General features: G+C 41.4%; 1 protein-coding gene across 1 annotated transcript in view; it reads right to left on the bottom strand.

Annotated features, from left to right (window-relative positions):
- Positions 1-2,817: 2,817 nt before the first annotated feature.
- Positions 2,818-25,154, bottom strand: part of LOC131455742 (protein unc-13 homolog A-like) — a 30,535-nt gene continuing 8,198 nt past the window's right edge. Inside the window, exons 9-42 of the mRNA XM_058623512.1 lie at positions 22,791-23,004; positions 19,994-21,091; positions 19,785-19,887; positions 18,215-18,258; positions 17,610-17,688; positions 17,222-17,227; positions 17,045-17,119; positions 16,725-16,944; positions 15,380-15,607; positions 15,071-15,212; positions 14,792-14,961; positions 14,524-14,639; positions 13,722-13,885; positions 13,424-13,577; positions 12,693-12,761; positions 12,343-12,432; positions 11,878-12,012; positions 11,662-11,789; positions 11,064-11,149; positions 10,754-10,880; positions 10,575-10,671; positions 8,998-9,141; positions 8,443-8,520; positions 7,903-7,980; positions 7,726-7,814; positions 7,109-7,252; positions 6,791-6,914; positions 6,216-6,272; positions 6,041-6,121; positions 5,288-5,435; positions 4,725-4,781; positions 4,092-4,178; positions 3,753-3,909; positions 2,818-3,664 (exon numbers count right to left, since the gene is read on the bottom strand). Coding sequence (XP_058479495.1) covers positions 3,376-3,664; positions 3,753-3,909; positions 4,092-4,178; positions 4,725-4,781; positions 5,288-5,435; positions 6,041-6,121; positions 6,216-6,272; positions 6,791-6,914; positions 7,109-7,252; positions 7,726-7,814; positions 7,903-7,980; positions 8,443-8,520; positions 8,998-9,141; positions 10,575-10,671; positions 10,754-10,880; positions 11,064-11,149; positions 11,662-11,789; positions 11,878-12,012; positions 12,343-12,432; positions 12,693-12,761; positions 13,424-13,577; positions 13,722-13,885; positions 14,524-14,639; positions 14,792-14,961; positions 15,071-15,212; positions 15,380-15,607; positions 16,725-16,944; positions 17,045-17,119; positions 17,222-17,227; positions 17,610-17,688; positions 18,215-18,258; positions 19,785-19,887; positions 19,994-21,091; positions 22,791-23,004 — 5,078 coding nt within the window. The 3' untranslated portion in view covers positions 2,818-3,375. The remainder of the gene's footprint in view (positions 3,665-3,752; positions 3,910-4,091; positions 4,179-4,724; positions 4,782-5,287; positions 5,436-6,040; positions 6,122-6,215; positions 6,273-6,790; positions 6,915-7,108; positions 7,253-7,725; positions 7,815-7,902; positions 7,981-8,442; positions 8,521-8,997; positions 9,142-10,574; positions 10,672-10,753; positions 10,881-11,063; positions 11,150-11,661; positions 11,790-11,877; positions 12,013-12,342; positions 12,433-12,692; positions 12,762-13,423; positions 13,578-13,721; positions 13,886-14,523; positions 14,640-14,791; positions 14,962-15,070; positions 15,213-15,379; positions 15,608-16,724; positions 16,945-17,044; positions 17,120-17,221; positions 17,228-17,609; positions 17,689-18,214; positions 18,259-19,784; positions 19,888-19,993; positions 21,092-22,790; positions 23,005-25,154) is intronic.

Genomic DNA, 25,154 nt, shown 5'->3' with positions numbered 1-25,154 from the left:
ATAAATGTGGTCACCGTCACATTTTTGAAAGGAGGTTCTTTCTCGTTGTTGTGGGCTTCTGCTTCCAAATGACGTGAGACACGTTCTCTGGTTTGTGTTTTCCTGCTGCTGTAGAAACATGGCAGCGTGTAAAACAAGGCCCTTGACTGAAAACATTTATTCTAAGGCTACGAAAACCAAACAATCTTTATTTTAAAGCACATATACGCTAAGGATAATAAGGATTATTAAACAGATCTTTATTGTAAACTTCACTCTGACCTGCTGCGTTTTCTCTCCACTCTAGTCCGAACAAACGCAACATGTGGTTCGACTTGTGTAGATTTAGACCTAGCGTAGGCCCCTCCCCCCTCCCACAGGGAGGTCAGAGGTCATGACTTGTCTGCAGTGGAGGCCAGTTGTTCCAGCTGAGGGTTAAAACAGCCAGCTGTCTCTGCATCTGTTTAAACACCAGTCTGAGTCAGAGGCATTTTTAATAGGCTTTAAATGGATGTAATAGTTTCCTTTGCCTAAAAAGACCCAGACACTTTAATTGGGAGCATTAAAAAAAAAAACTGAAACACATTAAATTCATATTTCCTAACACAAATCATGTCGCAGTAATGTGCTTGCTTGATTCAACAGAAGACATAAAGAAGACATTTAGATTGTGACATAAATGTCCTTTTAATAGGAAGCAGATCACAATCAGGCTGCATTCCAGTTCCACTTCATCCTCATTAAAGAACAATCAGTAATGATAAGAAACAAATTAGAAACATCCTCGGTAGAAAATTAATTGTCTCATGCGAGTTCTGTGGTCACACTACATTCGTATTGGTTACAGGAAACGTATTCACAAACTTTTTTCTCTTTTTTTTTTGTTGAAAAACACACACACACACAAAAAAGAAACACAAACATTGATGACTCATCGTTACGTACAAGTAGCTCCAGAAATTAAAGACAAAAAAAAGAAGTAAAAAAAAAAACATCAAAGAGACACGTGCTGGCACAAGTTTCCCATCATGCAATTGTAAGTCGATTATTCACAGAGTGGGCATCATTGGTCTCCACAGAGTTGTGTTGGCGTGCATGCATGCATGTGTGTCATCTTACATGTGCACTTTTGTGCTTAAGCAGAAGTCTTTGTGTGTGTGTGTGTGTGTACGTGTGTGTTAATGTGTGTAAATAAACAAAGCAGGCAACCAATAAGCCCTGAACTGGACAATTAGTTGTGTTAACCTTTATTTCTCTTGCAGTTTTAAGCTACAAGTTTCATCTTAAATGCTGCATGGGATCACTTCTAGACGACACATGACAACAATGGAACTGCAGTGTGTGGATGGAGGAGAGAGGCGGCCTGTGAAAGGCAAGTTCACCCCCAGCCCAAAAGGTAACACACACACACACACACAGTAAATCAAGCATGAACACATGACCGATTGGTTAAAAATGAAATTTGGAGGCTTAAATCAAAAGGCATGAGTTGGCGTTTTGGGTTAAACATCCTTCTGATGGTAGAAAGAAGGCTCTGCTGAGGATCAGTAACATTCTGAGGATTTGTATTTGGTAGCATTCAACAGTGTACAGTAAAGACAACATGTGACAGGCCAGCAGTGACGTCTGACGTGGCTCCACACGGCGTCTGAACGCCGCTACGTTTCCCAGTTTCCACACCGAGACGAGTCAGACTACGACTGTGAGCGTTTGCGAACCTTTTTGCAGTGATAAAGATAAAGTGGTTCATCAAAGCACATGGACGAGACTAATACTTGAACACCATAGATGCTTGGCGGTGACTGTGATGGCTTCTGTCTTTGAAACAAAACAAACAAATGTTCGTGCAAATTTGGTCCGACTAAAGGCAAATAGTAATAATCGACATGTTCCTTCTCTCTTGTCCAAAAATATGTGAGAAAAAGTGAACACGCTCCAAAGAGGAATGGGGATTTTTATGAGTCCATAAATAAAATATCTTAAGTTTCCCATTCCTTGGATCTGGATATTGCAGTTGGTGCTCCTGTAGTTTCACTGGCGCATACATTTGGGGTATGTAGGTACAATATATTGCTCATAAACTTTAGAGCCCATTTTGCAGGTTTGACAGCACACACACACACACACACACACACACAGACACACACCCTCACACACAGCAGTGTTCACAGAGGGTTCGTCCTTCAAAAACAAACAAAAAAACAAACGTGTGGTTCAGTTGAACGCACAGCTATTGCCTTGAAGAGATGGGTTTAGATGCGTGTGCAGGCGGTCAGGAGGAGAGCGACCCACTTAGTGTGTCCTTTTAGGCTTCGTGTGGAGTTTTTCCCTCCACGGCGTCACTAATGACAGACTCGCTGTGTCTGTGGCAGAGCAGGTGGGGGAGACGGAAACTCTGTTCAGTCCACTGATCCTGTAGCCCTTTTTTGGAGTTAATGTGCACTCAAGGGGTGTGGATGTGTTCGACACTGGGGTATTGCTCCGTTTTTGTCATGACGTGAAGCAAGAGAAGTTTAAAAAAACCAACAACACAATAAAACTGCACATTGTAGCCACAGCGTTCACATGACGTGAGGCTGAGCTTTGTTTCTCCAGGAACATGAAGGTTTTTCAAATCTGATTTATAAAAAACAGGGATATGTGCACCACCAGTCAGACATCACAAAGCACCCATCTTTTCTGTGGATGGTGAGTGGTTGCCATGGCTACAGCAGAGTGAATCACAATATTCCTGGAGTTAACATGCAGCATTCACGTACACAGTCACAGGACAGAGAGGCAGAGGTGTGTCCTCTGGACACTGATCTAAGATCAGTTTATCTTTTCTTTTTTGTTTGGGGGGTTTTTGGGCGTGAAGAAAGCTGATCTTGGATCTGATTTCCACCGTATGCAACACTGTGGGAGGAAAGGAGAGGAGAGGAGAGGAGAACGATAGACTGGAAGAACAACACAAACAGGCAAGCAGGAGGACAGAGCGTAGCTTGGGCGAGAGCCGCTCTCCTGAAGATACAGAGAAGCAAAAGTGCAAAGTGGTCTTTGTCAAACTATTCACATGGATGCAGTTGTGGCGTTGTAGTTTTATCCATATACCATATAAAAGGTGCGGTGTGTTAAAGGAGAGAGTGACAAGGGCTTGCTAAATGCAAGGCTAAAACCTTCAGCTGACCAAATTTGAGTTGAGCTGCTGAATTATTCAAAATGAAACGTCATCTTTTTACAAACACATAGTTTGCACCGATGTCAATGTTGCATAATGTATGCAGATATTTGTACAATAAGAGTATTTTCACGTGTGTGTGTGCTTATGTATTGCACATGGTTGCTTATCATCTATGTGGTACTTATATGTGTGCATAATACTACGTGAGTCAGTTTCTGGGGTTGGTGTGTCCTCGCTCAGCTGCGGCCCTCCTCAGCTGAGCGCTGGTCTGACTTGAGCTTCACAAACTCCTTTGCCACGTCGTCGTTGTTGCGCTGGGAGAGGATGCGCAGCACTGTCAGACCGGTCTCGTCCATGTGCGTGCGCCTGCCCAGCGGCAGCCAGCAGGTGACGCTGCCCTTGCTGGCAATGTCCTTCACCTGCAGCAGGGCCACCCCCACAGTACGATCCTCTCTGGCGAAGCAGTAGTCCTTCACGCACACCTGCAGCTCGTAGCTCTCTGGACCCACCTCTGTGCCCAGCGAGCTGAAACAAGACGGGAGCGGTCGTCAGATGAGGATCATGGACCAACACGTGGTTGAAACTAAGTGTATGAAATGAAGCGGGAACTCACTACTGGAAGATCTCGTTGAACTTGGGAGACCAGGTGTTGTTCTTTGACTTGGTGGCAAATTTCCTCTTCTTGTCGCTGAGGTGAGGGCCGATGATGTAGACCTCCACAAAAGGCCTGAAGCCCTGAGCCTTCCACTTCAGGTCATTTGCAGCCACCACTGTAGAACACAGGCAAATAAAGATGAGCACCGAAGGACGAGCAGAGGACAGATGCTGTCATCTTTCATACAAGACATTTGTATTTATTAATTAGAACTATGAACATCTGATCTGTAGAGAATCAGATTTAGCCGATGTGACTTTTCTTAGCCTGAGAAAAAGTCAGATTTTTATTTTTTACCTTTGACACTGATTTTGTGTTCTCCGTTAGGCTGGGGTAAGATATCCACACACATGACCACTTCGCCAACTGCATCCACTCCAGACGCTGCAAAGACAGAGACACACTCAGTAAGTGCTTTACTGGTCCCCTACGTGTGAAGTGTGTGTGTGTTTGGTATGACCCCATTTATCTGCGACTATAAGTGGTGTTTTTGCAGTCAGCAAATCAGACGAGCGACTCCAAAAAAACTGGGATCAGCAAATCTCGAACCAAATTTAAACATGCAGAAACACGCTTTCTCGCACTCTTTCATTCTCTCTCTCTCACTCTCGAGGAGAGACTAATGCAGCGTCGGTGCTAAACTAACTTTAATGTAATAACAGTGGTTAATTCTTTCCAGACACTGACAGAAAACAAACTGCAACACAAGTTTCTGAAGGAAAGCTCTCTTTCACCCACTGACACTTGCCAGTCTGCCTCCAATTGATCTGTGGTTTTTAGTTACCACAAACAATGCCGTGCAGAAGGACAGTGGACTGAAAGGAGCTTAGATGGGAAGATAAAAAGGTGACGGTGATCACGCGTCTGCTCATACTCACTTTACAGTGACAGTACAACAACATATCACGGCGCCGCTGCGCTGACACGTACCTTTCTCTGGCGGCGTGTCTTCGTTCGCCGAGTACCTGACGCCTTTCCCTCCATGCACTGCAGACACAGAAAGTAGCATTACATCACGGAAAGTGCATCACGGTGACTCCATTGAAAACTATTGAACATTACAGTATCAGCTTAATTAGTATGGATGACAAATTAGATGTATATGAATATATCAAGAGTAAACTCTAATTACTTAATATATGTATCCAAGTATGTGTGCATTTACTTCCCATGAGTGTGTTTGTGTGTATGTGAGAATGTAATAAGATTGTGGTTAAAGGTGGGTGTATTTATAATAATGCATCGTTTGTTTACAGTTTCTGCTTTTGGTGCACATTTGTAATACTAACGACAATAAGAATATTGAAATCAAAACACGGAGCACACAAACTATAAAGATTCTGCTGCTCTACAACACAAAATTGTTTATTAATTTACTCCCCTAGGCTGTGATAACAGTAAACGATACACAGTGCAGCTCTGTGACTGTGTGAGGCCTGGTGTGTAACTGTGTCTGTGTGTGTGTGTGTTGTTACAGGCATTTAAATTCATACCCTGTGCGTTCTGTGAGAGGACAAACTTCCTGATCAGTTTGTCGGTGGCCTGCGTGTACAGAGACAAGGCGTAGCGCAGAGACTGCAGGTCTGGACTCTTTTCCAAGAAGGTTTTCTTCAGGCCCACACCACCAGCATGGAAGTATTGCTGTGAGTCAATTAGAATTCAGAGAAAAGACACACAATGTTTTACTAAACCCGTTTGTGCTTGATGTGATGGTTTTTAAACTGTCAACTCTGGATCTACACTAATACACAGAAAACATACACAGACATGTCAGCGACACAACAGCCTGCTCGTGTTTACTGTGATCATATAATCATTATTTCATACTGTGCCAGTGCATCCACTGGAATCAAATGAATCTAAGCCAAAGATGCTGCAGATGCTTTGTAAAATATAGTGTATTAAAAGAGCCTTAAAGCTGCAGTAGGTAGATTTGGTGATTTTGGTTGTTGGTGGTGATGATGATGATGATTAATCTGCCTCTGTTCAAATCAGATTTTTAATCATATTCAGATTGTATCAAGCTGTCTGGACAGCCAAAAAACACACAAGATCCGATGTTTCCAAAGATGATTCAAACCACATATGGAGGGGAGATGGTGGTGTTTGTTTCTGTCCCTTTTTTTTTTTAATTCAGGGTAAGCTTAGACTTTCTTGTTCTTTTAGCTTTATTTTAAGTCCAGACCAAATAGAAATAAAAAAACAAAAACTTAAAAGATTTGCTATTGTAACAGAGCATACAATACCTTAATAGTGTCCAGCGCCAGCTCTATGACTGCACACTGTTTAGGAGTCAGAGCTTTGGCCTCCTCTCGCCCCATGTGCTCCTACAGGAAATGTGAAACAAACGAGTCAGTCTCTGCCGCAGTTACTGCTGAAACAAAGTCGGTACCTTTGGACACTTGTTTTCTTTTGAATCACCTTGAGCTTAGAAAGCTGCCCCAGTTCCTTAGCAGCATTGAAGATCATCTGAGTGCCCTGTCAAAGAGAGACGGACACACAGGTGAGTGAGTTTAGGATGTAAAGTGGGGTCTTAAAGAGATCAGCACAGTGATTTACAGGTGAAAGGTGAGTTCAGGAGTTTTAGTGAGCTACAAACACAATAAATGAGAAATCTATAGTAAAACTACAAACTGTAAACTGACTGTTGTATTAAAAGCATGTCGACTTGTGTCTGTGGTGCACTGTGCAGTGGTTTAATGCAACTTTAGAGGAGGACAAAGAGTTACAAAACAAAACAGAACAAATTTTTGTTTTATGGCTTCTGTTAAAAAAATATTGTGTTCCTTTATGCTCATGGAGTCTGCACACACAGAAACACACACATACTTACAATAACCTAAGAAAAATCAGGGTAGTAGAGAGAATGGAATAATGGCAGGATAGATGGATTAATGTACAGTCACACAGATATGACCATCACTGAAATTCAGAAGGGAAAAAAGAAAAGAAGAATTGGTAATGACTATTTTAAATTAAACATCATCGCTACATACCGTCTGGTCGGTAAGTGTTGGAAGAACAATCGTTTTTTCCATTGTGTTCATCACTAGTTTCCACAACTCCTTCAGCACTCTCTTCAGGACGGTCTTCTCACAGATCTTTGCAAACAGCGACAGACTAAAACACAGACATACACAATCGCTCAGCTAAAGATGTAAACACAAACTAAAATAGTCAATATTAAATTATCCTTAATGACATGAATAACAATCCAATCAAAGACAAAGAATCTGTCCAAATATTTGACAACAGCTTTAAAGGCACATTTCATTTTAAGGCACAAGTTGAGTAGGTAGGGCTGGGGTTCTTACTTGCTGTCCAGGAAGTCCATGATGGGTTGTAAGACGTTGTCCGCCTCCTGAACCACACTGCCATTGGCTGGTACAGTCTGACCTTTGACCTGGGCTAAGATATCTCCCATCTGCCTCACGTTGTCCTCAATCTGTGGCTGGAAACTGCAACGCCACACACACTACATGAGCAACAACTGCTGGAGAAGCTAGTAGCAGCCATAGATTATATAAAGGAGGAGGCAAACCTGGAAATAAAAGCTGTAAACGCAACAGAGGTTGACTGACCCTACATCTCCCTTGATTTATAACATAAAAAAAACATTTTCCTGAATAGTTAATGATCTTAATCACTAGTTTCAGGTCTTCTTCAATAGAACATGATTTGTAAAGGATGTTGCATGGCTGCATATGAGTGTACCAGTGTGATTGACAGCTGGTATTGTCTAAGAGGAGCCTAGTTGCAGGTGATGTCTGGTAATTTCCTGTTGAAAAAGCCTGAACACGGCACAGGTCAAATCACCAAAATGAAGGCTTTAAAACTGGAGTTTGGCTTCATATGGGCGACGTCTCTACCAGTGGCCACTTGGTTGCAGCGACTTGTAGTTTTGGGCTAAGAATAAAACTAAAGCACATACCTGACTGCAAAGATGCGACTCAGGTCATCCATGACACTGTTGAGTTTGTTCTGCAGCTCCTTCAAGAAGTCACTCGCCTCCAGATTGAGCTGGAGGAGGATGGATGGGATTAATACATGCGTCATGCCATAAGAGAAAAATCTGAAAAAAACAGTAACGGTGTATATGGAAACTTACGTCTTTGCCTCCCATGGCCTCAAACATCTTCTCCAGCTGAACTCTGAGCTGCTGGATGTTATTGATGATGATACATGGCTGAGCAGAGGGAGAGAAAAAAAAAATCATTGCATACACCCACAAATAGCTTTTTATTGTAATTAATCAAGCTTTGTCCTCCGAACTCTTTTTTATTACTTTGCTTGCAAAAACACTTGGTGATGTGAAGCAGGACAAGGAGCTCCTGCACAGTAGTTAACTGCTCCTCAGTGGATTCCTGGTCTCTGCGGGAGAGTAGCCCACTTTTCTCGGACTCTACACCACATGCAGCGAGATAGACAGTGCTAATTCACTGTTTTAGTGACACTAGGCCTGGCTATTACTCTGGAGAGGAGTGCTTCACTGTGCTGAAATTAATTACTCTGACCACATATGCCAAACTGAGTACATCGTACTCAAGTAGCAGATGAAATGTAACATTTAGAATCACTATCAGTCAAGTTCAAAACTTTCCAGTCTATTGTCTCTTGTCTGCCACATTAAAACATCTCAAAAACCTACCACTTTCTCCTTCTTGACATGATTTGGAAAGTCTTTTGCTATGATGTCAGCGTAAGACAACAGGACATTGCCGATAGTCTAGGAATGAAAAATAAAAAGAGCATTAGCAGCACACACAAATGCAGTAGCAAATGATACTTTAAAGTACTTTTAAGAGTGTCAGCTGAGCTAAACATTTTAAATGTAGGGCTGCGTGATAAGATCAATAACATGATTACCATAAAACAAGTTTCAAATCAGTTGATATTTGATAATTATCGCGATAAAATGTCCAGATAAAATTCAACTTTGCTCCCGTGTGAAAGATGAGGAAATAACAAGGTTTAAAACTAATTTCTGGAAAGTTAAGTTAAATAGTGAAACATTTCACACATCTGAGACATTGAATAGCAATTATGGGCTGTGTCACAAAGAGTACATGAATATTATATCAGAATAAAATAGATATTTTTATACTGACATTAAAGGAAATGATACTGCAATAAATATGTTGTTATTGAAGTTTTGCCCAGCCTTAGTTACTATACATGTAAAGATGAGGAGGATAAAAGTCACCTTGGCGAATCTCTTCATGTAGTTCCCAACAATCTGTGGATCGGGACACTCCAGTTTACGGATGATTTCAAAGCTTTGATTAAGCTGAGAGAACACGTCCACCACTGAGCAGGAGAACAAAGCATGCTCAGATGTGACTTGGAACTAAAAAACGAGACAAAAAACAAAAACAGGAAAAAGGATGAGAAGCCGCCTCATGGTGCTGATGCTGCAGCATGACTGAAAGTGAAAGAGGTTGAATTTCAATTAGGCTAAACCTTGTGGGAAAAGTTTACATTGCTGTAACATGTCATAGACAATGAAAGTAGCTGCAATTGAAGGTTTTTTCTTTTAAAAGTGACTCCTCTGAAACCCTTTTGGATGCGAGTGTTGGAGGTGATCAGGATGTTATGATGAGGTGCAGAGCCTTCATTAGCAGTGCAGCCATTAGACTAAAACTGTTCTGGTATATGACTGGGCCTGGAGAGTGCTGTTTTGCTGACACAGGAAAGCAGAAGCTGCCTCAGGCGACAGTAATTGGACCCAAAGGAGTCCTGACATATGAGACGGGAGAAGCTTCAGCAGCTTTGTATCAACCTCTTTGCCATGTGGATATGTAGGTGTGAGTGAATCAGTGTGAGTCGCTGCATGGGTGTGTGAGTATGTACAACGTGTACTGTAGCAACTGTTCTCTCTGCAGTGGAGGTTGTTTTTTTTTTTTAAGTTTCCTTTGGTATTAAGTCGTTATTGATTACTTTGAAGCATTCAACCTGCTCCTCCTGGCCTGCAGTGTGCTGAGTCAGGAGAGATGATTCGAATGGCCTGAATTTGCATGAGAAATGGATAAATACATTTTTTGAAGGGGTGCAGCTGCATGTAGGAGGTTAAACTTATGCAGTCATATTACATTTTATTAGTGTCTCAGCAAGATCTGATGATATTTAGTCAATTGTTAGTCTCAAAACTGTTTTTTTCCCCTTTAAACTCGCATTTTTTTCCCAAAATGCTTAGTTATAGAAAGTTGACAGGAAGCTAGTAAAGGGCAGCAAGGACTGGTCTTAATATGTGTTATATATCAATATGAAGTATATTACACAGCGCCTGCAGGGTTGTGATTAGCTGTAATGTTTATGTTTCGCTTGCTGTCAAGGAATAGTTGAAGAACATTTTTTTTTAACTACACTCCACAGCCACTTTAATACACAGGACACCTAATAAAGTGCCATCTGGTGTGGTCTTTTGCTGCTGTAGCTCAATTGCTTCAAGGTTCACTGTGTTGTGCATTCACAGATGTTTCGTCTACATAACTTGGTTGTAACGAGAGATTATTTGAGTTACTGTTGCAGAGAACTGCCACTCTAATGGATAGTGTCTGATTTTTGGACCATTACCTGTAAACCCTGGAGATAATTGTGCATGAAAAGGCCAGGAGGGCATCAGTTTCTGAAATACTCAACGTCAACCACGCCGCGTTCAAAGTCACTTAAATCGCCTTTCTTCCTCAGTTTCAACTTCATCAATGAGTGTTTGTGTGTGGCTTTTCCCGTGTTTTTGCAACAGGCAGCACTGACAGTGGGAAAGATGCAAATAGTAATTACCCCATCTTTTTTGTCCCTCTCCAGGGCTCCATGGAGAAAATCTCTGGACACTTCCTCATTTTCGTCCAACCACATGATGACAAATGGTTCGAACCAGCTTCAGAACAAAACAGAAATTAGAAGAGGCGAAGTGAGTCTTTGTGCCACTGTGGCAAGTGGATAGTCAAGGAGATACTCACGCTGGATATTCAGGGACGTGCTTCTGGAAAGTGGGCAGCTCCTTGCAGTACTCATTATAGAGCCACTTTACCTTGAAGTGCAAGTTCATATAATCTGCACTTTTACACAGGCGATTCTTCTCATGCTCTGAACATCAAACAGAAAGATCAAATCAGACTCATTTCCAATTTGGCTGTCCTTCTCCATGTATACTGTAATTTATACAGCGATGAAAAAAATGTCTCTGGAAAACAAACTCCTGACACAAACAGGCCTGTAACCTGTTTTTAACCTTGAATACAAATTTAACAGAACACACACAAAACTCACCCTCCATGGCATATTTCATATCTTGTGCAAACATATTCCACATGACCTCAGCGCTGATCTTGCCCACATTCAGTTCCTGAGGAAACCTATGAAAGACAGAAGAAAATATGGAATTAGCTTGAAACGATCCTCATTACCTCCTTAAATTACTTTAGTAAGTTTATTCAAGTCCTGTTACATTTAGAGTTTTTTAAAAATGGCATGGGATCCACCCACCCCCTAAAGCTGTTGTAGTACAGGAAAGACTTGTCTATATTGTAAACATACAGTTTAAGGGTTAACTGTCACAGCATGTTACTGACAATACAGTACAGAAATATATTGCCACCAACAGTTAGATGCTTTCTTTTTTACAGTCTGATGTTGTGAGATATTTAGGTGCATCTTTATTTTCTATTTTGGAACTGACTGGACAGACCATGTGGCTTCAGAACAAACAAAGGCTGTTTAACTGTTTGAGTGTTTCTCTTTATGCTATAACACGTCCATTTATTTGTCCAATTGCTTTGTTTTGTTTTTTTTCCCCTGAAACAATAAATGTCTTTTAAAAGAGTTGGTTCTCCTAAACGTAGACCAAAATTATGAGCACTGAACTCACTGATTAAGGCAAGGAGTGTAGGAGTTTTTGTCCTCCTCTATGATGGAGACGATGAGGGTGATAAGTTTGGACCAGAAGTCTAAGTTCTTGATGCTGGGACCCTGCTCATCCGGAGGAACTGCCTTTGACTGGAGACAAAAACAGTGGCACAATGAGACCAAAGTAGAGCCATCAAACAGCAAGAACAAACTAATTTAGCTTCAAACCAAGACTTACAGGATCTGTCTGATATTCCCTATTGTAGAGGTCATGGCAGTTGTTGAAAATGTACTCATAGGTGGAGTTGAGACAGGCTTTCACGCAATCTTTCACCACTTGACTTGCCCTCGGGGGACTCTGCAGCTCCTGGACCTGAACATAAATAGAACCCAACATCTGGTTAAAAGGAAAACACCAAAGTGTCTGTCAGACAGGCACACTCTCGGCAGGGGGGGGGTTATCTCAGCGGCCCTTTAACCATAAACTCACTGAGGTGAGCAAATTCTATTAACATGCGTTAACACCCTGAGTTGCATGAGCTTGGTTTTCGGTTTGAACAGGAAAATTTTAAGCTGATTCTCAGTTTGTGCCCGAGGGTACTGTTCAGAAAGTGCTGGAAAAGTGTTCTACGTTTATCTTGGAGTTCCATGTTGAAATTAAAGAAAAGTATGTTTAAAATAAAAAAATAAATGTTTTTTTTACCTTCATCCTGAAGAATGTGATGCTGGTCAAGAGATCAACAGTGGACTTAAGATCCTGTAGTCTTTCAGGACTGCTGGCAGGGAAGTTATTCTGAAACCACATTCAATAATGTGTAAGATACTGTACAAAAAGCTCATCACAGTTTAAAAGTTGACCGTTCTTCTGGTAGAAAGACAATAAATATGAGTAGTGGCAATTTCATTTTATTTAAAACAACAAATAGGCATTATGTCATACATCGACACAGAACGGGCGTGGACTAACAAGGGGTGTTTTGCTAATAAAGTGTAACGTTTTATACATACAAACTTTTAAAAAGAATTGTTATATTAAAGAAAAAGAGTCAGTACCCGGTACATGGACAGGTCAATCCTCAGGGAGTTGTGCAGCTGATCCAGCAGTTTGACAAACCTCTCCTTCTAAACAGGAAGACACAAAAACAGAACAAACAGCTCAGACACACACCACAGCTGTGTTTGCTACATTAGACTACACAAATCTTGGGCTGGATCTGACAAGGCTCAGTTGATTGGATATTTGCAGAAGAAGGTGGGGCCAGAATAAAATGAAGGACAATTAGGGTTAGAGGTTTTTAAGAAAGTATTTTCCCATTTTAGTCACATCGATCAAGAGGGGACAAAAGAGAACTTAAGGAATGTATAAAAATTTCTACCAATAGTGAGGGACTGTGGCTAAATAATTTGGGAAAAATATTTTATCAAAATAAGGAAGCACGATAATGTTGGGGTCAGTACATTATTGACTGATTACAGGAGAAATACATTACTTTTAAATATTGATAAACGGAGTTAATCAGCGGGCTATAGAGATGCACAATTTAATTCAAAAATTACCACATGACACCAACAAAACTTTAAAAAAATTAACTATTCTCTTGCAAGGATGAAAACGTTATGAACAGTTTCCGACAGGCATGGGTAACATCTATATTTTCCATAAAGAATGGATATTTAAAAGTAGACTAATCGAATTTCAGCCTTTGCAATTTGCTAAATAGGTTGTTTAAAAGTGATATTTAGATATGAAAACAATTAACTGTTCAGCCCTATCAGGGACTCACGCCAAAGTTTGACGCAGCAAATCTGTCTGAGGCAGAAACGTTGTTGGAGGACTGGGTGGTGTGGGCGTAGTAAGCGTTGATGTTGGCCAGCAGTGTGCTCATCACCGCTGGGACTCCTGGGCACATGTACTTGGATGACAAGCAGGCAAAGTGGCTGTGGGGTGGGAGTGGAGAAGAAAAACTTGCTTACTTTGATGAATAAATAGATTGTAATTATCTAACTGTGTCACAGAGCTAAAGTCAACTTGGTAGAATGTGGATTGAGTTAAAAATACAGTGTAATATTTGAAGTACTGACGTCATGGCCTGGTAGATGGACTCGACTCCATATCTCATGGCGAACTCGTCCACTATCTCTTGAGCTGTCTCCTCAAAGTACACCTTCCAGGCATCGTCCCCTTTGGCATCCGGGATTTTTACTACACCTCCATTCTGCTCCTCAGTAGTGTACTGGAACAGATGCTGAAAACAGGGAAAGGAATGATGAGTGTGCTTGTGTGTTAAAGTTCAGTCATTTGAACACTGCCAAGAGGCTGCCAAAAATTATTAATTCAATGGTTGTGACTCACAACCCTGCAGTTTATATATAAACTATTTAATTGTCTGTAGGCTTTCATGACAGAGAAATATACTATGCCTAATTGCTGATGTCCCACATCCAGGATGTCCATATCAACTCTATACTGATGAAGATGCCTCAATGTTTGCAATAATTACAAATGATTATTTTATTATTATTTTAATTTGAGACAAATTGAAGATAAAATAATAAGTGTACAATCATCTGATTGTATGAATTGTTATTTTTCACTACCCCAGAATGAGTCTCCTGTATTTATACCATGAGCTGGGTCAGCTCTTTAGAAGCTGCCATGTTTTTACAGTAGCCCACGATGGACAAAGTTAACATCTTTTTAGTTTTGACGCAAACTGAGATGCTAACTACATAGGTGAGCAAAAGGGGAAATTGAGCTACAACATGCAACTTCACCAATAAATGGTGCAAACATTTAGATACTGTACCTTTAATGTTTAATATCAAGTCCAAAAAATAATGACAACATTTGGAAGATTCCTACTGGATGTCATATTAGACTGACCTCGTGTAGACAGGTGTACTGGACATGGTAAGGTGCTACCGTCTCCTCTCCTTTGATCTCCACACTGATGTGCATCCGAATGGCTCCCGACACAGCAGACTTATCTGTTCTCTTGTCTGTCAGATCAAAGTTAAACACATAACTTTTTCAGCAAACTATCCACAGCAGACAAGTTCTTCTGTTTCTTATCATTTTAGCTCAGTGTGACTTGCTTCTCTTAACTGTCCATAATTCTCCATTGCCTTTTCTTTTATCTTGCAAATCTCACCCAGGTTGTACCAGACGTCCATCTCCCCGCTCAGAGTGCGGACTTCGATGATTGTTTGACCCAGGAAGTCGTCGCTCTCACGCTTAAACCTCTGTTTCACGCGGGACTTGATGTCATCGTCCTCGTCCCACACACGGACCTTGATGCGGTCAGATGAGTTGTGGCATTCGCTTTAAAAAAAACAGGAAACGTTGATTTCTAGTGCTGATTGTCATCTGAACACTGATACGTGAAATAAAAATTTCAGCATATGTCACCATTTCGTCCTACTGTACTCACAAGTGGAAGTTTTCCTCCCAGACAGGGTTGAGGTTGCCATAGATGGTCTTGGTTCTCTTCTTGGTCTTCCCGACTTGAACAGTGACATAAGGGTCACTGGAGCCTGTTTTGTCTTTAGCCTGCAGACCCTGAGCACAAACCACTGCAGAAGAGACAAGAGACGTTTTAACAAAAACCCTGGTAGCTGCCTTCTAAGTCAACATGTATTGTATAATTCAGATCATTTTAAATATATCAGTAAGAGCACCATACATCTTATTGATGCCTCAGAATAGGACATATGCTGTAACCATCAATGTAAAAACAAACCTGTGATGCTGATCTTCGCAGACCATTTTGAGGTACCGTCAAGCACACTCTGCTTGATCTGTTTCATGTGCGTGGCGTGTGTTGATTTATCGAGGGCAAACACTTCTTGTATCTGCTCAAAGATCTCTGGTTTGTTCCTCTCTCTGATCTTCATGCGGTCCTTCAAGACCATGATGATGTTCTGGGTTCGGTCCTCCGCCCCGTGTTTGGAGCTCTTCTCTGCAGCTCCTGATGAGACAAGGGATGCAGGAAGATTGAGGCAGTAGTGTGAAATATAGTCATAGCAATATAGCCCACAGGACATATCTCCTCTTTCATTGGAAGCCATCTTTTCAAAGCTGAGTGTCAGATTAAGATAGCATCACATCATGTTTTAAGTCTTTGACACTTCATGGCAAAGGATCATCAAACGCGACACCTGTTAATGTAATGACAAAATTGAATAGACATTCAGAGTATAAAAGACCATAAGATGATTTGGCACAAATATCTTAAACAACTCTTTGGAGAGAGGAGAGATATGAATTAGGCACTGCATAGACTGACTTGAGTCTCTGTTGGTGGAGATGAATCAGACAAAGCAGTATAGATGCAAAGGCTATGGGCAGAGGGGAGAGAGGCAAAAAGCTGGGGTATGACAGCATATTACTCAGGAGATAAATTGGAAAGGAAGAAGGAGGAGAATGTGAGAGTGGATAGAGGTCAAGAAAAATGGGATGTCAATCGGGGAGAAGGATAGGGAAGAGGAGCTAAATAGGTTAAGGTCTGTGCTGAGTAGGGGTGTAAGAAAATATTGAAACACTAAAATATTTTGATATTTACGGGCATGATACAGCATCAATTCTTTGAGGCGCTTTTAACAGTGATTTTGTGTTGTATTTAAAACCTATTATGAGAATTATTTTTAAATATGCTATTGTGGTGGTGACAAAAATATGTCAAAATGTTGCACCGCTTATTACTATTAACATATTGCAATACAGTATATCGTGTCATTGACCCTGTATAGGGACATGTATTGTATCCATAGACCATAGACCATAGATTTATAAAGTCATAACATTTTCCTATGGAGTTAATATTTTTAATTTCTAGGTTCAGGCCTTTTTTTTAACAGAACATGGTGTAAAAAAATTGAATTATGAAAACAGACAATAAAATATGGAACATACAATACATGGGGACACTAATGTGACTAATCTCAAAATCACGCATCTCCAGAGTCCAGATTCTTAGATGATGTCACGTGACTGTATGTATGGCTGTGATGTGTGTGTATACCCGGGTACAAATAGGTGAATATGTATAACAGTGTTACAGTGACACGCGCATGTGTGTTTCTTACTCTGCAGACAGTCGGCGTTGAGTAGATCCTGACACTTTTCGTGACATTTGACGCCACACTCAGAGCAGCGCATGCCTTGGCGGGCGATACCCCAAAGCAGTCCCTCACATTCATAGCAGTAGGTGGGGGTGGTGGCTGTCCACACCTCAAAGTTGTGTGGCGTGGTGGAGGAGATGGGGTAGATCAGAGCCTGCAGGGTCTTTTTATAAACATGGCTCTTCTGCAAAGAAGAAGGGGTGGAGAAATGAACTGTGAGTTTGATACTAAGATCGAATAGAAAATGGAAAAACGTGAACTGAATTGTGGAAAAGGACACGCACTAGCTCTTCATTGCCAAGAGTGGTGGAAGCCATGGCTGATGTGATTCCAGCTTTCCGAGAATTCTGCACTAGCGACTGAGAAAAAGGAAAAGAGAGAATGTTTATCTTAAAATGTTGACTATACTGTGGATGTCAGCTATATATTTGATTTATATAAAGGGACAAACAAGGACTCACCATGGCCTGATAAGACCCAGCAGTGATGAAACAGAGAGAAAGAAACAGATGTGAACATGTCAGGAATTGTTAAATGATTCTTTATGGTGCATTGTGTGCATGAGCATGTGCACCAGTGTCCCAGTGCACCTGACAGGTACTGCTGACAGGTATTACTGTAATTACATTAACCCCACAGATATGCAAGCTTATAATTTAGTAACAAAACAAATATAGACAGTGAAAGGTAAAATAGGAAGCTATTCAGATGTTTTATAGAGGATTTACTCACATGCCAAAGAGGCAGAAATAAAGATATTTGTCTAAGAATAAGATTTAAAAATAAATAAATAAATACCGGGTGCATATTGTGTGTGTGTGTGTGTGTGTGTGTGCGTGTGTTTCTTACCAGATCTCTCACAAGTGGAATAGCTTTCCTTTTACGAAGGTCAGGCATGCTGTCAATACTGTAGAGTGCACCACCCATTCTGGATAAAACAAAAAACATTAATTATGAAATCATAAGTATCTGTAGTCGCCTCGATCATAGTTTCTTGGTATGATCTCATATTTTGTTACCATAAGGCTGATGTGTTTGACACACTAATTGACTCAAGGACTTCTAAAGGACTTTACTGGAGAGTTTGATTACAGCTCAAATTGTGGAAGTGACACTCCATGCATCTGGGTGTAATTGTTGGGTTTCTACTTGGCTAGCTTAGCACTTCTTCAGTATGCAGCCTCGGTTCCACTTTGAGGTCTGCCTCATCTACAAATGACCTGCCAGCTAAGTCAGGGCAGCCTACCGCAGCTCAATACTCACTGGCCAAATGCCATAAGTGGAATGAGAAAAGGAGGAATCCCTGACTAAAGAAGGGCATTTTCAATCGAAAGGAACGTTGGCAGGTTTCCATAATGATCTGAGGATAATTTTGACCGAGTTTAATATCTGGAGTTGTTTCATGAACTTGACTTTAATATCGTATACTATGTAGAGTAACAGCAGACACCCACCCTCCTTTACCAAACCACAGCGAGTTGGAGGTCTCTCCTCGAGCCTGAGAGAGAAAAATAAGTAATTTCAGTGAACTACAAAGGCAGACTCTATTTTGTCCTTGCAGTCTTCACATATAAAAAAATCCACTTTTGCAACAGTCATCAAAAAATTAAAAGAAGTTGTTAGTAGCATGATTTATGGCTAAAATACTGCTACTTTATAGATCTAATTGGTGATATAACAGTGCAAACAGATGCTTTGGTTTCAATTTGAAATCAAATGTGTGTGGGGAGAATCACAGTGTATCACAGTTACTTAAATCATATTCTCAGGAGACAATTGGCATGAACATGGATGAGCAGAATGATGGCATGTGTGTTTTTTTACACAGTGGGGAATTAAACAAGAACTCAGTCACATCTCTGCTTCCTTGTTCCTCTAATACTTTGTCACTGGCCCTGGTTTACTTCTCCTAGTCCATGTCTGCCTTTATTTACTCTAAAAAGTCATTCTTCATCCACCCACCAGATGTCCCAACTTTTTCTCCAGTCTTGCTCACTGCTGTCCCATTTTTCAGTAGTGCTTTCCTGTCCACTCAGCATACCTCTTCCAAGGCATAAACATAATCAGTGAAATGTGAACACTGGTACTTTTTATTATGAAACAGTTTCTATGTGTAAATGTATTAGTTTACCAAGATGGCAGGTGTGCTGCTGACGTATGAAAAGACAGTCAGTGTTCATGTTTCCAGGTACCTCATGACCAGTTCCTGCCTGTTATATCATCTGTCTCCCCGTATCTCTAAATTAAAAGTTACATCACTGCATCAGCCTGTCCATGTTTGTTTTCTTCACTGTCCAATTTCTACAAAATGTCCTTCTTTCTTTCACACAGCCAGTTGGTTTGAACCTACCTGTCAACATGCTCCAATGATGGCCAAGCAAAATGCATGCGAGTGTCGCTATGGCAATGACATGAAACTAGAAAGAAAACAAAATGGGTCGGCACAAACAAAAAAGGAACAAACAAAAGGGAGGCCAAGTGCAAAAACTGCAATGCAACATCCGTTGACATAAACATTTAAATGATTAATCATCTGCACAACAGAATTTAAAGGTAATGAAAAGCAACGTAATATATGAATAAAATATGCAAGTGAAACTTGACCAAGCATAACTTAATTCAAGAAAATCAAAAGGCAACAACAACCATAGAGCATGGGGGTGCAGGATAGCTCAGGTGGAAGAGCTGAGCCCTGTGGGGCTTAGGGCCCATTTGCAGTGACCCACGGTATAAATATGAGAGCATGAGTCTGCATTCTGGAAAAAAAACATTATCAACTCAAGAACTTCCTGAATGTATCCTGTCTGTGAACATAAATAATGCACAACAGATACATATTTCAAAGACCTGGCAGACACTTTTAGAGGCTTTTTAACTCAGACATGTCTGTTTGATGACAGAATGGTGCCTAATCAAGCCTAAAGCTCAGGCACCGGATTAAACTGTAGTGGAGGACAAAACAAAAATTTGGAATAAATGTGGTGTTCAAACCAGACTGAGACTGTGCTAAACTTCTTAGCTTACCTCCCGAAGCTGCTCTAAAACCTTATTGTACAACCTCAGCCAGTTCTCTTTGGCGCGGACTGCTGGATCGACTGGCTCTTTGGGCTCCTCTATAACTGGAGGGCTAAAAGGAATAAATAAAAATATTTTAGATAGTCACAGTTTTTCTGGGCTATTTTTATAATTCACACAATTAATTGATCTCTTTCCCTTTCACTCTTAATTCCTACCTCTCTGGTGGAATCTCTTGTAACTCTGTGGGTGTCTGCGGTGTGTTCTCTTCAAATTGTTGCTCCTTTTCCTCCATCGGGAACTTCTCCTCCGACTGGGCTGGAGGGGTCCTGTCCTCTCTCTCCAACATCATTTCCTCTTCTAGCCACTGTTCTTCTTCAAGTTGGGGAACCTGGTCCTCGGGGGCAGCTGACTGTGTGGTGGCAGGGTCGTTGGTTTGGGAATGGGGCTGTGCAGATGACGGGATCTGTTGTGAGGAAGGGCCGACGGTGGTGGAGGGAGGCTGAGTGGCTGAGTTAGCCATGGTGGCTGGGTGAGATGGCGGGACAGAGCTGGCTGCTGCAGAATGGTGCTGTTGGGATAAGGCTGAGGGCTGCGGGGGAGGTTGGGCAGGTTGGGCAGGTTGGGTGGCTGAAGACAGGAAAGTAGAGGCCAGGCCTGTGACTGCAGCTGTTAGAGGTTTGGCCATTGAGAAGAAGGAAGTAGCAGATGGAGCTGGCTGTGGCTGAGGTTGTGTTTGGGGCTGCTTAGGTGTTTGGGTTGTTGTTTGACTAGAGGGGGGCTGTGCTGCTGGGGCCACGCCAGGAGGATGAGCCTGATTAGGTGTTTGGTTAGACAATTGAGAAGATGGCTGCTGCTGGTGCAAGGACGTCTGTTTCTCTAGAGGAGGTCTGGAGCTTGGTACATCAAGAGTTGGAGGGGCAGTTGATGTTGGTGTGGGAGTGAATGGAGGCTCTATGTCCTCACTAAGGGGCCCATCCAAATTGTACAAATCCTCATCATCATACATTATCTCTTCTTCCTCATAGAGCCCATCTTCTTCTCCCTCATACAATCCGCCATCATCCTCCTCGTACAGAGCCACCTCCTCGCCACCATCTTTGCTGTAACCACCCTCATCACTGTATGCTGCCTGGGTCTCATCAGGGTCCCAGTCTGGAGAGCCTTTGCTGTAGCTGACCGAGGAATGGCAGGAGTGGTAGGAGTCGTTCTCATCATACGGATCCCTCTCGATGTACTCACCTCCATAATCCTCCACACTCAGCTGACTGCTGCACCGACTCAGCTCTGCAGATGACGCATAGCTCCCCGTGGGGCTAGAGAAGAGAAGAGAAGAGAAGAGAAGAGAAGAGACGAGAAGAGAGAAGAGAAGAGAAGAGAAGAGAAGAGAAGAGAAGAGAAGAGAAGAGAAGAGAAGAGAAGTGAAGAGAAGAGAAGAGAAGATTTAAGTACAAAAAATACTTTCATTATGACCATCCATGTTTTATTGCCACTAAGTACACGTATGCACAATAGTCTTACACAGAAATTCATAACCTGTACACATTGTACTCTACTGTGTGGCACAGCTGACATGACAGCACTACTACAAACATTTCCAACATTTCTTGGGGTGGTCAGGAATAATGCTGATGGATAATCAATGAAAAGCACAGGGGATACAAGTGTAGCAGACAATTACTGAGACATAAAGCAGACCAGTAAGGTGAGAGGTCTCTAGAATGCTGACACAAGCTTTCAGGAAAGCTACAGATGAAAAAAGTTATTTATAGCCTTTGATGAATAGCATGGCAAACAGAAAAATAGGCTCAAAGAGGAGGTAGGATGGATGGTGAGAACTGGAGGAGAGTGAGCAGAAAATAGAGGGAAAGAGGACAGGGAATGAAGGGGGAATGGAGGGAGATGAAAGGAGGAAATGAAGAAAATAGGGAGGGAGTGTGGGGAAGTTGCCCTGTCCAATACACTCACACAAACATCTATAACGGTATGTGCAGTATTGACCGGTAGATTGCCAGTTGAATAATTCATAAAGTCAGAGGAGGAGGGATGCATGGTTTCCTTCCCAGTGTGTGAGGAGTATGTCAGTATAGGCAGAGAAATGTAACAATACTGGAAACCAATCTGAAGAGGGAATAGGGTTTGGTTTGCATGAGTGAGTGAGGGGCTCACATATTCATACACTCACTGATTACCATTCATTAACATTTTGACAGAAGTTACTGTACACTATAAAGCTCCAGGCCCAGGCTCAGTGGGGCACTTGCAAGAAAAGCAAACATTGTTGTTGTTTTTTTAGCTTTTACAAGTTTAATATATTTATATGCAGTATTATTTTCTTTGCATTTTTTATTTTAGTTTGTTTTCTTGTGTTTAATTGTCCGTCTCTGTGAAGCACTGGGTAATGACTGTTTGGTTTGGTGCTATATAAATCAAGTTATTAATATTAGTATTATTATCAGTTCTTCACTTCTTCTGTTGTGAGAAGTCAAAATATCACCTGCGAGATGAGAATGTCCACAAACTCCTGACTGAATTTCACTATGTTTCATTTTATGTTTCATTTTTATGTCTGAATTTCAGTTTTCTTTTTCACAACCATTACCAGTGATGAATTCAAATCTAATATAAAGTCATACCTTTTTAATCTTGCTTTTATTCTTGATGCAGTCTGATTGTATATGTTGCCATATTAAATGTGTTATTCGTACTTTTTTCTTCTTTTATTGCATTGTGTCTTTTGAAAAGTGCTTAAGCTCAGCACAACTATTATTTGTAATGCTATGTATATATTAAATAAGTATGACTTAGCTAAAAACAAGATGGTGCTATTTATTCTAGTCTCTCTAATGAACATGAACTGAATGAGAATTAAAGTGTTTAACTGTTGAACAAATCATCTATCTGGATTAATCTTGGGTCTCTGTGAAACTCTAGTGACCATTTTTACATAAATTACAAAGACCAAATGATTCACTAATATTTTCCAGTGCTGATTGCAAAGAAGCAGATACACACCTAACAGCCCTCTGATTGTGGTAGTCCAGGTCGTCGCTATTGGCCGTGCATGGGTAAGAAAAGCTTCTGGAGGTGCGGTGCTGGTGGCTGATGGGATATTGGTGGACAGAGGCATTGGGCTGAGATGTGCTGTAGTAGGGAGGAGGGATGCTGTTACTGGTTTCACTGCGATAGTCGCTGTCCCTGTCATCCACTGCACTGTCCGGATCCTCATCTATACAGAGGCACACAGAGACATGGCAGCAAAAAAATTAATATTTTTTATCGATCAAGCAACAGGAGAACAAAAGAGAACAAACATAATCAAAGTGATGATCCCAGTCGACCTTGTAATGTGGTACAGAAAGAGGTTCTAATCAGCACTGAGACAATCTTCCATTACAATGGTAACTAGTACCGCAAGCAGTTCTGAACGGATTCGAGCTTGAGGGCTCGCGAGTCTCTGTGTGCCCATGTCGCCACGTGCGCCTCTAGCTCATCTCCCGTTCATTCACCGCTTGTGGTACTAGTTATTTTCAGCGGCGTCCCTGTGCAAAGTTAGAGGGCACTTCCTTTTTAAAGTGGCCGACTTCCTGTTGGGTGAAAGGCATGTCCGTAAACATGTTAAGGAAAGTTCCCTTGACTCACATATAAAGTTTTGTGCAGATCCGACAATGTTAGACTTTACTTCCTGTTTCGGGCATTCTACTTCCTGTAGGGAGGTCATCTTTTACTGACATGTTCAGGATGGGTCTGGGGTCTCACATATCCAGTTTCAGGTGGATACAACCATCCCTGTTAGCAGCATGAAAAACTTTAAATGTAATTCTGTCTGCCGATACCAGGGGGCGCTGTTTTCAAAATTGAATATTTTCATATAGCCGTCTTCAGGGCCGGACTACGATCAATCCTAGCCGGTTTGGTTCAGATCGGACCAGGATTGGCACAGTTGTACCAGTTTTTTTTTTTTAGTATTTTCTACCGTTTTCAGCAACATAGTTGTCTTCAGCAACCAAGTTTCGTTCATGTACGTTAAACCCGACAGCAGATGACCTAATACAAGTTTTTTGCGTCAGTTTTTAGCCCTGCCCACTTTCATTTTTTTATGCGCATTCCCCGAACCACTAATATATGTAATTTTTCACAAGGTCTGATGCAGTTGCAAAAATTGGTGAGTTTTGGGGTATGTTCAGGGCCTCAAAAACGGGATTCATTTGGAGGAATAATAAGAGGAAGAAGAGAACTCTTACAGTTTCAATAGTTTTCTACACACTTGTGCTTGAACTCTAATTACAGGTAATACAGATGAGGTGGCTGCTTACCACAATCAGAACCATATAGGTCATCCAGAGTGCATCCATACATAAAGCATGTGATGAGCTCCTTCACATTCCCACCACCACAACTGAACATAAATCCCTTCTGCTCATGAAGGAGGTGCTTTATTTTTCTGTGGTGGTCATAGATCTGGTCTTAAAATCCCAGAGGGAAGTGATGAAAGACGTAAACACTACTGAATCAGTCAAAAGCCAAACCACCATCTATTAATCATTCATTATTATCAGCCATCATCTCTCACACTCTGAGGGAGGGCTACTGTTGCAGTGCGTACACCTTCATCTCCATCTGTCTGGGCGTGTAAACACTAATTATAGACAATGAACTTTGTTTCCTAATTCACCCGCGTCTCCACATGTCTCAATCTCTCTCTCTCTCTCTGCATCCTTCTGTCCCACTCACTTCACCGGCTCACCATCTATCAGCCGCTCCACTGCTCTTTCCTTTCCTTTTTTCTTTTAAGTGAACAGAGATGAGATGAACTGCTGCAGTGGAGTGGGTGAGGCACTTATATAAGACCATCTGTTAATCACAGCAAGAGTGAGAAAGAGACAGACAGACAAGGATGAAGACAGATAGAGAGAGAGAGGGGGACACCACATGGGAGGCTTTTTATATCTAATGTATGAATGTATTCTTGTATTACAAAATGTGTATGTGTGTGTGTGTGTATTTGGACAACAACTTATTTTCATTATAATGACTCTCTATGGCCAAGTGCTAGATTAAACTAAAACAAAGACATATTAAAGGATCAGTTCCCCCCAACGACTATCCACCAACCTTGCAGTTTTTCACAGCAGTGGCAGAAATAACCTTTCCAAAATAAAACCCCACTGCATGACTGGATACCCTTGGGGCACACCTTTTTTTTGGCTCACTAATGTCCTGTTGGCTGCCATCAACGTTCCCCTTTTATTTTAAGCCAGAGACCTGGAGAAGAGAGGACCACCTCTTTGTGGAATTCTCCCTTCTGATTGAAGGTGTTGTGGGATACTGCAAAAGGTCAGCCCTCTGACACAATGCCACTGAGCATAGCTTTTGCAA

The sequence above is a fragment of the Solea solea genome, chromosome 1 (assembly GCF_958295425.1).
Source record: "Solea solea chromosome 1, fSolSol10.1, whole genome shotgun sequence".
Classification (NCBI taxonomy): Eukaryota; Metazoa; Chordata; class Actinopteri; order Pleuronectiformes; family Soleidae; genus Solea; species Solea solea.
The sequence above is the reverse complement of the archived record's forward strand: the minus strand, read 5'-3'. Positions and strand labels throughout refer to the sequence as shown.